This window comes from Scyliorhinus torazame, chromosome 13 (assembly GCF_047496885.1).
Source record: "Scyliorhinus torazame isolate Kashiwa2021f chromosome 13, sScyTor2.1, whole genome shotgun sequence".
Taxonomy (NCBI): domain Eukaryota; kingdom Metazoa; phylum Chordata; class Chondrichthyes; order Carcharhiniformes; family Scyliorhinidae; genus Scyliorhinus; species Scyliorhinus torazame.
In genome coordinates, this window is record NC_092719.1 from 21890250 (window position 1) to 21904144 (window position 13895).

The 13895-nt window shown below is 46.7% G+C and overlaps 1 protein-coding gene across 4 annotated transcripts in view; it reads left to right on the top strand.

Annotated features, from left to right (window-relative positions):
- The window catches only part of LOC140387887 (peroxisomal succinyl-coenzyme A thioesterase-like), a 118760-nt gene that overhangs the window by 92046 nt on the left and 12819 nt on the right, over positions 1–13895 (top strand). For all 4 annotated transcript variants that reach the window (XM_072471174.1, XM_072471177.1, XM_072471176.1 and 1 more), the window contains 3 exons: positions 2581–2700; positions 4298–4377; positions 13547–13640. In XM_072471174.1, the coding sequence (XP_072327275.1) occupies positions 2581–2700; positions 4298–4377; positions 13547–13640 (294 nt within the window). The remainder of the gene's footprint in view (positions 1–2580; positions 2701–4297; positions 4378–13546; positions 13641–13895) is intronic.

The window sequence follows — 13895 nt, forward strand, 5'->3', positions numbered from 1 at the left end:
AAGTCCACCGATTCTGCCTTGCCATCTACACTTAGGGCGGGAATCTCTGCTTGCTGATGCGGAAATCACGAAACGGATTGGGCGGAGAATAGTCTCCGACGGCAAAATTGGGGCAGACGCCGGTTTGACCCCAAAATGGGATGCTCTGGCACCCCAAAAACGACGTAAATGCGTCGCTCACCGCCCGGGGCTAAAGTACAGTAGGCACATTGTTAGCGGGCCTGACACCCTATTCTCCAGGGCCTCCGACATTCACCGCCTCCAATGGGCCGGGCTCCCGACGGCGTGGTTCACTTGTGGTCTCATAAATCGTGAACCTGCCGTCATGGCTGCTGAGCGAGAAAGGAGGTAGGAAATGGCATGGAGTGACTGCGGGCTGCTGGCCCAGACACCGGCCTGTTGGCTGTGGTGGGGAACCTCCTGCCAGGGCTGGGGGTGGGGGTGGGAAATGGGCCGAGCAGCCGGGGTTCCCCCCCCACAGGATTGGGGCGGTGCCCAGGCACCAACCGCCAGTATGGCCGCCATCTTGCTGAGCACCCACTGTCCACCTACCTCGGCCCCTGGTTCTACACAGTGACACAGGCTGTATGGGTGTGCCCAACCCTGCACCCCACAGCGCGCCCCCCCACCGCCCCCGAACACCCTGCCCAACCAGACGCCATCACCGGGGGACGACCCAGGGCCACATCTAAGGCAGCCCCCTGTGAGGGCCGAGTCAGCCAACGGTACCCATGGCCAGGACGGGGGCGCCAATGGTGCCAGACACTGACGGGGCAGGGGTGCGGTGGTAGGTGAGGGATATGCATGGGCGCGGCCTGCTGTGCCAAAGGGGCCACCGTGTAGTCCATGGAACTTTGCTGCGCATGGGAGTATGCACCATGCTAACATGTTGGCCTTCCAACACCTGCAGACAAAGGTGTTTGGAGTTCAACCAGCAATGCTGGCCGCCGTGGTGATGGCCACAGCTCTGCGAGATGCCCTGTTGCCGCGTGAAGGGGGGGCCGCTCGGAGAGAAGGGGTTGCTGCAGCAAAGGACCGGGCTGTAGGGGACCGGGCCGGCTGCAGGGGACCTGGCCGGCTGCAGGAGACCGGGCCGGCTGCAGGGGACCGGGCCGGCTGCAGGGGACCGGGCGGGCTGCAGAGGACCAGGCTGCAGGGGACCGGACTGGCTGCAGGGGACCGGGCCGGCTGCAGGGGACCGGGCCGGCTGCAGGGGACCGGGCCGGCTGCAGGGGACCGGGCCGGCTGCAGGGGACCGGGCCGGCTGCAGAGGACCGGGCTGCAGAAGGGCAGGTGGCGGCCACACAGGCTGGAGGGCTGTCCGTCTAACAGGCCGAGGAGGAGGAGGTGCCAAGGAGGCGCTGCATGAGGACCCGTGTGTACCTGCACCGCCTGTCATTCGAGGGCCTGTGGGACCGGGCATGCCGTCGGTATATCCGGCTGAGCAGAGAGACAGTGCAACATATCTGCCAGATAATGGCACACCTGGTACCGTGGGGGTATAGGGCAGGACACCCGCTCCTGGTGACCGTCAAGGTGATGGTCACACTGAATTTCTACGCAACGGGATCCTTCCAGTCACCGAGTGGGGACCTGTCCGGGATCTCACAGACCTCGGCGCACAGGTGCATCTGCGCCGTGATGGAGGCCCTGTATGCCCAGGCGGATCATTACATCTATTTCCATGTGGACCGAGCCCACAGGGATGCCCGAGCAGCGGGGTTTGCTGCCATCGCCAGGATGCCCCGGGTCCATGGGCAGTAGACAGGATGCATGTCGTCCTACGGGCACCTGCGGATAATAGGCCGCTCTACACAAACCAAAGGCGGTAGCTGAATGTACAGCTGGTCTGTGACCATCAACTGCGCATCGTGCAGCTCTGCACCCAATACCCGGGCAGCGTGCATGACTCCTTCATCCCGACACACTTGGTGATTCCTGACATCACCGAGGGGCACCCCCTACCTGGGGTTGGCTCCTGGTATAAATGCATTACAGGTAGTTCAGAGGAAGTTCGCTGCGGACTATCTTATGAAGATAGGTTGGACAGCCTAGAACTGTAACCTTTAGAATTTAGAAGAATGAAAGGTGATCTTATTGAAACATATAAAACCCTGAGGGGACATGGCAGGGTGAGGCTGTTTCCCCTTGTGGAAGACACGTCAACTTGAGGACACAGTTTAAAAATAAGGGATTTCCCATTTAACACGGGAATGATGCAAAATATTTTATTTCAAATGATTTTGAGGCTTTGGAACTCTTCCCCGGGAAATTGTGGGGGCAGGGTCATTGAAAATTTTAAAGCCATACGTTGATGAATTTATGACTAAAAGGGAGTTGGGATTTGGGATTGGCAGATGTATGGATTTGAGGCCACAATCAGATCAACCATGATCTTAATTAAATGGTGGAGCAGACTTGAAAGGGCCGAATGGCCTACTCCTAATTTCTGTGTTTGTACGCTCTGCTGAAGATCCAGTGTCATTGCAACAAAGTTTGGTGTTTTTTATTGTTCAATTCATAAGAGATGTTGCTGTTAAATCACAAAGAGCATTAAACATTGTATTTAATGATTCATAGGAGGCCTTCAACACCCTGAATAACCATCCAAAGGTTTCAAACGACAATATTGCCATTTTGGGACTCTCACTTGGATTCACACTTGCACTCATGATGGCAGTAGAGCTTCCAAATATTCATGTAAGTTGACCAGCCATGAAATATACTTGGACAAGAATATTACATCCCTCAGATAATAGAAGCTTGATGGAAGTCTGCAATTTGTCAGATTCCGTTATCTTCACGACTTTGAGATCTTTACTATTTTTGTGTGTAATATATTAGTTATAAATTTTCCATTGTTTGAGGGTTTTTGCGAGGCAACAGGTGAGGGAATTCCCGCAGCTCCCTACGCAGGGGGTGCAGGATAGAGTGATCTCAGAGACATGGGTGGGGGATGGTAAGGTGTCGGACATATACAGGGAAATGAGGGATGAGGGGGAGTTCATGGTAGATGAGCTGAAAGGGAAATGGGAAGAAGAACTGGGGGAGGAGATTGAGGAGGGGCTGTGGGCTGATGCCCTACGTAGGGTAAACTCATCGTCCTCGTGTGCCAGGCTAAGCCTGATACAATTTAAGGTGGTTCACAGGGCGCATATGACTGGAGCACGGCTTAGTAAATTTTGGGGGGTAGAGGATAGGTGTGCGAGATGCTCGAGAGGCCCAGCGAATCACACCCACATGTTCTGGTCATGCCCGGCACTACAGGGGTTCTGGGTAGGGTTGGCAAAGGTGCTTTCGAAGGTTGTGGGGGTCTGGGTCGAACCAAGCTGGGGGTTGGCTATATTTGGGGTTGCAGAAGAGCCGGGAGTGCAGGAGGCGAGAGAGGCTGATGTTTTGTCCTTTGCGTCCCTAGTAGCCCGGCGCAGGATACTGCTGATGTGGAAGGAAGCCAAGCCCCCGGGGGTGGAGACCTGGATAAATGACATGGCAGGGTTTATAAAGTTAGAACGGATTAAGTTCGTGTTAAGGGGTTCGGCTCAGGGGTTCACCAGGCGGTGGCAACCGTTCGTCGATTACCTCACAGAAAGATAGAGGGAATGGAAAAGAAGTAGACAACAGCAGCAACCCAGGGGGGAGGGGGGAGGGGGGGGGGGGAGGAATCGAACGGACTCTCAGCGATGTTATTGTATATGTATAATATGTATAGGTAGTTGTTATAGGTAATTGTATATTGGATTGTTGGATAGTATTTTTGGAGAGTATTTATTTTGGACAAGGCAGTTGCCATTCAGTTTTGTTTGGTTTTGTTTATATATTATTTATTTACTTGTTTAAAACTGGCCACTGTTATTTATATTGCTTTATTGTTGTGTAAAAGAAACACTACGTACTGTTATGTTTGGCCAAAAATCTTGAATAAAATATATTTAAAAATTTTTTTTTTTTTAATTTCCATTGAGTACTTCTTTACTTATAGATTTCCAACTAGTATGAGAACCCATGAAATACTATCTGATTTTGCAGTAGGGATTTATTCAATAAGCCTTGCCCCATGCAGAAGAAAACAAACTTCTGATAGGACCGCATTAAATTCCTTTCCCAACAGACTAGTTCATTTCTGTGATATATGATTAATACTTTGGCCTTTGTAATGGATTTATTTGCTGAAGATTGATCATATTATTTGTAACCAATTTCTTTCCCATAGATTCATTTTTAGTATGAACACAAATATGTTTTATGTATCTGCTGCAGTTGTTCCATTCAATTCAGAATGTTCTGCTTTTTCCCTTAGCCCAAGTGCTTAGTTTGTATCAGTGGAAGTCATTATCACCTCCTGGGTCAAGGGAAAACAGATCTTCCTGACTTTCAGTTGTAAGTTAATCTATTTTCCTATTGCTTGTTATGTAAGTTTGCTCCCCTTCCCATGGGTTGCAATTCCTTTAATGTAAGGCTAATACTATTGAAGATTAGTGAAGTGTTAGAATCGATTGTTAGGGAGGTTAGAGATGTTTACTTGGAGAAACTCGGTAATCGGGAAGAATCAGCATGGTTTTGTGAAAGGGATGTCATGTTTAACCAATTTATTAGAGTTCTTTGAAGAAATAACATGTGCTGTGGATAAAGGATCTTGTAAACATGGATTTCCAGAAGGCATTTGATAAGGAGCTACATCAAAGATTATTGTGGAAAGGTAAAGTTCATAGAATCATAGAACTGCTATAACTGTAACATTATATTCTGCAGTCTCTCCTTCCTTCCCTATGTACGGTATGCATTGTTTGTACAGCATGCGAGAAAAAATACTTTTCACTGTATACTAATACATGTGACAATAAATCAAATCAAATCAAATCATAGAATCTACAGTGCAGAAGGAGGCCATTCTGCCCATCAAGTCTGCACCGGTCCTTGGAAAGAGCATCCTACTCAAGCTCACATCTTCACCCTATCCCCGCAATCATGGTGTAGGGGATAACATATTAGCATTGATAGAAGGTTGACTAGCGCAAAAGAGTATGCATAAATGGGTCTTTTTTACTGCATGGCAGGATGTGATGAGTGGGGTCCTGCAAGGGTCTACACTGGGGCTCCACGTTTTACAATTTATATCAATGACTTGGAAGAGGGGAGTGACGGCATGGTAGCTAAATGTGCAGACGGCACAAAGATAGATAGGAAAATATGTTGTGAAGAGGGCATAAGGAGCTTGCAGACAGATATAATAGGTTGAGTGATTGGGAAAAATATGGGAAAACGTGAAGTTGTTCAGTTAGGCAGGAAGAAGAAAAAATCAGAGAATGGTGCAGAGAGAACTGTATATTAGAGTCATACTGTACAGAAGAGGCCCTTCGGCCCATCAAGTCTGCACCAAGAAAACAACACTAAATCTATGCTAATCCCACTTTCCAGCACTTGGCCCAAAACCTTGAATGTTATGACATTTCAAATGCTCAACCACGTACTTGTTAAAGGTTCCTCAAATTCCCTCTGAACCTCATGCAACTCCTATATATTTTCAATGTGTGGGTTGCGACCTGCGGGTGGGTCGCAGACTGGTGTCAGAAGGGTCGCAGTGCTAAGGGTCACCATGTTCCCAAAAGATTCTCACTGTGCCCATCAACTGCTTATGCAGTTTTCCAACGGCAGAATTCAGACGCCTGCAGGGAAAATCCTGCCTAAAATGTCAATTCAGTTTTCTAGAGAAAACAATTACTTGATGAAAGAAGTGGGAGAGAATGATACAAATTATTATCTGACAGAAAGGGTATCAGAAGAAGAGAGGTTCTCTTCCCCCCCCCCCCCCCCCCCCCCCCCCCCCAATCTTCCCGGTGAAAGCTCTGTTTCGAAAATCATGTCCTGTGGATTCCTTGCCCTCGCCTTCATCCTGGCCAAAGCTGCAACCAAAGAGTTTTCCCAGAAGCAGTTCATCTGTACTTTCATCCCCTGGACATGGACCCCATGTGTTCTGCCCCGATGCAGAACAGTGGCCCAGTGGACGATATCAAGGGGACTATCCTCCAACTCTGGGAGACCAGCAGAAAGAGACCATCATGAGTCAGAAGGAGACCATCAGAGAAGGAGATCATGACCGCCAAGCTCAGTAAATGGGAGAGTCAGAGCCGTCGGTGAGGGAGCACAAACCCGGGCAGGGTTTTCATAGAAAACAGTCAGGGTGCAGTAGGAATACTCTGGGAGATCTCTCTCTAGTGTCATGTGAGAGTACCTTTAAGAAATGGGTGTGTATATAAATATCTGTAGTGAGAGTACCTTTAAGAAATGGGTGTTTATTACTGCAGTGATGTCAGAGAGTGGAAGCTGGGCTGTCTGTCTGCTTTTTACTTTCGTTTTATGCTGTTTGCTGCAGGGTGTGTTTTAGTTTCGTTTTCAGAGCTGGATAGCTGCAGTCACAGTGGAAAATCAGACAACTGAAGGGTTGAAGGACGAATATCCTGGGATTTTTCCGGATTGTGTGGTAACAAGGTCGCAAAGTCAGAGTTTAAGACAAGAGGAGAAATCAAAGAGTGAAGATGAAGTTGAAGTGCAATTATCAGAAACGATTTTTGATCAGATGGTTGAAAAAGAACAAGAACAGGTGGAGGTTGAGGCGGATATTTTTAGTTCAGGAAAATTGGCGGAGTTACAACAGAAAGATGTAGAAATAAAATGGATATATCAGAAAGCATACATGGAAGAGGAATCTGAGTATATACCAGAGTGTTATTACCATAAAAGTAATGTCTTGATGAGAAAATGGAGACCTTTACATATGCAGGCCGATGAAAAGTGGGCAGAAGTTCATCAAGTAGTATTGCCGGTAGGGTATAGAAAGGTTGTGTTGCGAGTTGCACATGAGGTACCAGTGAGAGGTCATTTGGGAATAAGGAAAACTCAAGCTAAAATACAAAAACATTTTTATTGGCCTGGACTACATAAAGATGTAGTTAAATTTTGTCAATCATGTCACACATGTCAAGTGATAGGGAAACCTCAAGCAGTGATAAAACCAGCGCCCTTAATACCCATTCCAGCATTTGAGGAACCTTTTACAAGGGTCCGAATTGATTGCGTAGGACCGCTTCCTGAAACAAAAAGTGGGAATCAATATCTTTTGACGATAATGGGTGTGTCTACTAGGTTTCCTGAGGCCATTCTAGGACGTAATATTAAAGCTGAAAAGATTGTGGAGGAGTTACTTAAATTCTTTACTCGATATGGACTACCCACAAAAATACAATCGGATCAAGGATCAAATTTTACCTCGAGGTTATTCAAAGAAGTAATGGATATCTTAGGAATAAAACAATTTAAATCAACTGCGTACCATCCGGAATCGCAGGGAGCGTTAGAAAGGTGGCATCAGACATTAAAGACAATGTTGAGGGCTTATTGTCAGGACTATCCAGAGGATTGGGATAAAGGAATTCCATTCGTACTGTTTGCAATTAGGGATGCACCTAATGAGTCAACCAAATTCAGTCCTTTTGAAATTTTTGGTCATGGGGTAAGAGGACCACTTAAATTGATTAAGTAAAAATTGGTGAGTGAGAAATCGGAACTTACATTATTGGATTACGTGTCAAATTTTAGGGAACGATTAAATAGAGCAGGTGAATAGGCTAGACAGCATTTAAAAGTTGCACAAAATGTGATGAAATGGGTCGCGGACAAGACATCCAAAGTTCGTAGTTTTGCAGTTGAGATAAAGTTTTAGTGTTGTTACCAGTGGTAGGTGAACCTTTAAAAGCTAGGTTTTGTGGACCGTATCAGATTGAAAGGAAATTAAGTGAGGTGAATTATGTGGTAAAAACACCAGATAGAAGGAAGACTCACTGAGTGTGTCATGTGAATATGCTTAAAAGGTACTTTGAAAGAGAAGGTGAGAAAAAGGAGGTTTTAATGATTCTAACTCAGTGATGAACCAAATCCAGATGACTGTGAATTTGACATACCTCAAATTAAATTGGAAAAAGGGGATGTTCTTAAAAATTGGGATAAATTGTTGAGTTACCTTCCAGAGGAAAAACGGACTGACCTGAAAGAGTTATTGATATCCATGGGCAAGTTTGTGGAGATAAATTGGGAAGTACTAAAATGGCTATACATGATGTAGATGTGGGAAATGCTGTCCCAATCAAACAACATCCATATAGACATAACCCTTTAAAATTGGCACAGGTTAACAAAGAGATTGAGAGTATGCTTAGAAATGGCATAATTGAAGTGAGTTGCAGCCAATGGAGATCACCCATTGTGATGGTACCTAAACCAGACGGTACCCAATGGTTGTGTGTGGACTACAGAAAGGTTAATGCAGTTACAAGAACGGACTCTTATCCTATCCCATGTTTGGAGGATTGCATTGAGAAAGTGGGACAATCAGCTTTTATTTCCAAACTGGATTTATTTAAAGGTTACTGGCAGTTCCTTTATCCGAAAGGGCGAAGGAGATTTCAGCTTTTGTGACTCCAGATGGAATATACCAATTCAAAGTTATGCCATTTGGCATGAAAAACGCCCCAGCCTCATTTCAACAGTTAACTAACAAAGTTGTTTCTGGATTACCCAATTGTGCGGTATACATCGACGATCTGGTAATTTTCAGCCAGACTTGGAAAGAACATTTAAAACATCTGATGGAGTTATTCGATCGACTTCAGGAGGCAGATTTGGTGATAAACCTCGCCAAAAGTGAATTTGGAAAAGCCCAAGTCACTTTCTTTGACCAGACAATCGGACAGGGCCGAATGGTCACACAGGATGTGAAACCAACAGTTATTGCGGAGTTTGATATATCCTCAAGACGAAGGGAAATAATGCGATTTCTTGGCATGAATGGATTTGATCGAACATTTGTGAAAAATGTTTGTAGCGTGGTTGCTCCACTGATGGACTTGCTGAAGAAACGTCAAAAATGTCAGTGGACAGCGGACTTTCAAAAGGCATTTGACTGCCTGAAAGCTGTGATAACCAATGTTCATGTGTTGGAGAATTACAAGGGACTCTGTGATCAGATTGAACTAAAGTATCTGACTTTAACGAGAAATGCCGAGGCACAGAGAAATGGACGGATCGTGCAAGGACTTTCTTGTTCAAAGAGACTGTCAATCGAGAAGGATTCCAGTTGGAGGGGGGAAAAAAATGGACTATATTATTATAACAGTTTTATTAGTGCGGGTCAGTGCAATGCTCGTAATGCAGCTTGTCCTCCTTCTGCGTGTGTTGTTTTTTTGTAAACAAAAAGTATATTTACTGTGTGCATTTCTTAAAGGATAGTAAAAAGATGAAAAATGAAACCATCTTGAAGTTGATGGGTTTTTTTTTCTTGGGGGGAGGTGTCATGTGAGAGTACCTTTAAGAAATGGGTGTTTACAAATGGGTGAGTATATAGATATCGAAAGTGAGAGTACCTTTAAGAAATTGGTGTTTATTACTGTAGTGATGTCAGAGAGTGGGTGGAGCTGAGATAGCTGCAATCACAGCCAGAAGGGGTATTAGTCTCTCTCTCTCTCTGTAATCTAAAAACTGTAAATCGACCCTTTGGTGATTTAAAACTAATAACTGCTCTCAGTAGTGACTTTAACCTGATGTGCTTCTGTTTAACAGTTTTATTTGAATCTTATGGCTGTTAAAAGGAAAGCTTAAAGGATTACTTAGTGTTGTAGTCTTTGGGGGTTGTATTTGAATTAATGGTTGCTAAGCTGTTCACTGCATGTTTTAAAAAACATTAACTTGAGTTCATAGAATAAACATTGTTTTGCTTTAAAAAGTACTTTTCCATTTCTGCTGTACCACACCTGTAGAGTGGGCCGTGTGCTCCCCATACCACAATCTATTAAAAGTTGTGGGTCAGGTGAGCTCCATGATACACTTTGGAGTTCTCTAAACCCTGGCCCATAACACTAGCTCAAGCAGACACATTAAATCAACTTGGACAAACGTTACAATCACTTGAAACACACCTGAAGAATTTAGAGATAAATGTAGAAACAAAACTTCTAAATGTCATCAAACTAGATTAGAACAAGAAAAAACGTGGAGACGACCGAATCGGACATTGGTTCTATGACAAATTGGAATTGATTTGAGATCTGCTTTATCAAACAGATACGACTTTTTAAAAAACAAACTGAATGCCTGCAAAATGTTTTTCCATGTTACAGGCAGTGAAAGTTTGAGTTGTTTATGTGAAGTGGCAGTTGCCATTCCTTTTTCACACCGCTCTTGTTGACATGAGTAATATCAGAAACAGCTGGGATTCAGATGACAGGTGTTCTCATTCGGGCTGTCTTGACCGTTTTGTTTGTGTGAGTCAGTGCAATGCTCGTAATGCAGCTTGTCCTCCTCCTGTAACAAGCTTTTACACCTCTGTATGTGTGTGTGTGTGTGTTTATTATGTTCTCGGTGATGAGCAATGGGGGTCGATTCTCCGGCCAGCGACACCCGGATTGTGATTGGCTGGAGAATCGGGCGTCAGCCGAGTCGAAGTCAGCGCCCGGTGCCCAATGGAGCGCCATGCTCTGGTGCCTTGATGGCAGCATGGATGCGTTCCACGCCCCACCCGGCGTGGGCATGCAAACTGTACGGTAGCACTCATTAACATATCATTAATGGGCTCAGTCCGGTAGTCCCCATCCTCCGCGAGGCTCTGTCTCCGGCAGGCAGAAGTGACACCGTCACGGTTCATTTGTCATATTTGAAAACGGGGATAGGGTGCCATGGCTGCTGAGGATGAGAGAGGAGGTAAGGCATGTTTTCAAAGGTTCAATGGTGGGCTGACGGTTGTGTCATTGCCTGAGGGGACGGGGGGAGTAGCGGGGTTGACCAGGAGATGAATCAAGGGCCTGGGGTGTCCAGACACAGACCGCCAGTGCTGCAGCCTGAAAGACAGCCATTTGGCTGCACACTCTGCCGACTGCAATTGTGACCTGTAAATGTGCTTAGTGCCACTGACCTTATGGGTCCGGCCCCTCCCGGCCACCCCTAGCTGACCCATCAACGAGTTGGGCCTAGCCCAGCACAGCCAGTGGCCCACCAGCTGCTGACATTCCTCAGTCCGCCCATCCTCCCCACCGCACAAACAGGTGCCACCCTGCTGGCAGTGGAGGACGCTCTCAGAAGGCCGCACTGGAGTGCACAGGACAGATAGCGCAAAGTATATCGCTCTGGGTAGTGCCAGCCACCGATACTCCGCCACAGGGGCAGATGGCAGGTTTAGAGGTTCTCCGGTGCCAGACACTGACGGGGCCAGGCAAACGGTGCGGAAGGCAGAGTGTCGGGGGAACGGTTGGGGATGGAATTGGGAGGGTGCAAGGTGGAGACATGAAGGGGTAGGGGCTTCAGTGCCACCGTGTAGCCCGTTGGACCTGTATGGGCATGGGAGTACACACCATGCTAACATGTCTGCTCGGAGTACATCCAGGAAGGGGTGGTATTTGCCTGGTCACGGTAGCTGTTGCGGATACATTGAGGCTGCACGAGTAAGAGCTGCTCGGGGAGGACCTTGTAGAAAGGGACCAGAGGCCAGCTGTTAGGCTGGAGAGCGGCCGCCCAACAGACCGAGGAGGAGGTGGGAAGGAAGTGACGCATCTGGCCCCATGTATATTGGCAGCGCCTGTCATAAGAACTAGGAGCAGGAGTAGGCCATCTGGCCCCTCGAGCCTGCTCCACCATTCAATGAGATCATGGCTGATTTTTTGTAGACTCAGCTCCACTTTCCGGCCCAAACACCATAACCCTTAATCCCTTTATTCTTCAAAAAACTATCTATCTTTATCTTAAAAACATTTAATGAAGGAGCCTCTACTGCTTCACTGGGCAAGGAATTCCATAGATTCACAATCCTTTGGGTGAAGAAGTTCCTCCTAAACTCAGCCTCAAAATAAGGGGAAGTAGATTTAGGACTATGTCCCCTAGTTCTGCTTTCACATGCGGACCTTTTGGACTGAGTGCGTCGCCGATGGTTAAGGCAGAGCAGGGAGACCGTGCACCATCTATGCATATGGTGGCGCACCTGTCACCGCGGCGGTATGGGGGAGGTCACCCGCTCCCTGTGGCCATCAAGGTTACAGTCACCCTGAACATTTTTGCCATGGGGTCCTTCCAGGCATTGAGTGGGGACCTGTGTGGGATATCGCAGGCGTCCGTTCACAGGTGCATCCACGCCGTCACTGATGTCCTGTATGTCCGGGCGGCAGAATACATCAACTTCAATGTGGACCAAGCACATCAGGTTGCCTGGATAGCGGGATTCGCAGCCATCACAGGCATGTCCAGGTCCGGGGGGGGGGGGTCTTAGATGGGACACACATTCTCCTATGAGTACCGGCGCATGAGGGGGTGTCCTTCAGCAACAGAAAGAACTTCCACTCACTCAATGTGCAGGTTTGTGTGTGACCACCAGCTGCACATTGTGCGCATCTGCGCCCGGTATCCAGGCAGTGTGCACGGCGCTTTCATCCTGGCGCACCTTCAAAGTGCACATTCGGGTGAGGCATTGGCTCTAGGGTGACGGGGGCTCCCGCAGCAGTCTTAGCTGATGACACCTGTCCGGAGGCCCCAGACTGACGCTGAGAACCGCTATAACGACGCCTTGGCAGTGACCAGGAGCTTCATTGAGTGATGCATCGGCGCCCTCAAGATGCGGTGGGATCCTCCAGTATAGCCCCAGGAGGGTCTCCAACATCGTGGTGGCCTGCTGCGTACTCATCAGAATTGCGCAGCAGGAGGGTGACATGCTGGAGGAGAAGGAGGAACTGCAGGCCTCATCTGACGAGGAGGATGCTGAGGAAGGCCAGGGTGGACAGGACATAGAGCCCAGTCAGGCACAGGAGGCTGTGTGTGTGCCAGGGCCACCGCACACTCGACATGGATAGTTTCTGATACGCCCACATGTAGTCCCCAACTCTGCGTCTGCATCTCCAAAATTTATAGGAACCACCCTTTCCAAACAGAAACACTAGATCTGTCTGGATGGCAGCTACTTCATGATGTACCACTGCATGTGGTACATCATGCTCTTGGCAAGGTGGATGTAGAAAGGTTGTTTTCTCTTGTGGGTAAGTCCAGAACTAATGGGCCCGTTCACCCTTTTAGGACTGAGATTAGGAGACATTTGTTCTGAGGGTTGTGCGACTTTGCAACTCTGCTTAAGAAGGTCTTGGTGACAGAACATTGAATATTTTTAAGGCTGAGGTAGATAGATTCATGTTAGGCAAGGGAATGTAAAGGTTATTGGGGGTAGATGAGAATGTAGAACTTGAAACATGAACAGTTTAACCAAGATCTTATCGAATGGTGGCGCAGGCTTGTGGGGCCGAATAGCCTACTTTTCCCCCTATTGCGTATGTTCACAAAAGTGAGTGGTTTTGACATCTGCATAAGAATTTAATGGTTTTGATAAAAAAACCTCTGTAAATGTGCCCTCCACTCTAGTGAGATTGATAGGCTCTGCAAATTTCCAATACACTTAAATAAAAGGATTGGATTTAACCAAAAACTGTTACTTATTCATTGATTTTTCTTTTTTTGCTTCTCCAACTAGACATTCAGACAAAATTATAATGACGGAAGATGGTGCTATGATATGGAGAAATATTATCTTCCCATTCCCAGATGATCAAAAGTTTATGGTTCAGGTAAAAGATTCTGCTCCATGTAGGAATAATTAAAGACATCGAATTCATCAGAAATTGCAGAGTAGACTGCAGTAAAAAATATTACTCTCTCTATAATTTGTATGACATAAATTTTTTTAAATATTAAAAATGACTGTACTCTGGATTGTCTATTCTATGTAAGTGTTTGTTGTGTGGCAAAGTTAGTTTTCAATGACTAATTCATGTGACTGCACTGCAGTTATGCTTATTACTGTATCAAATGTGAACTATCTT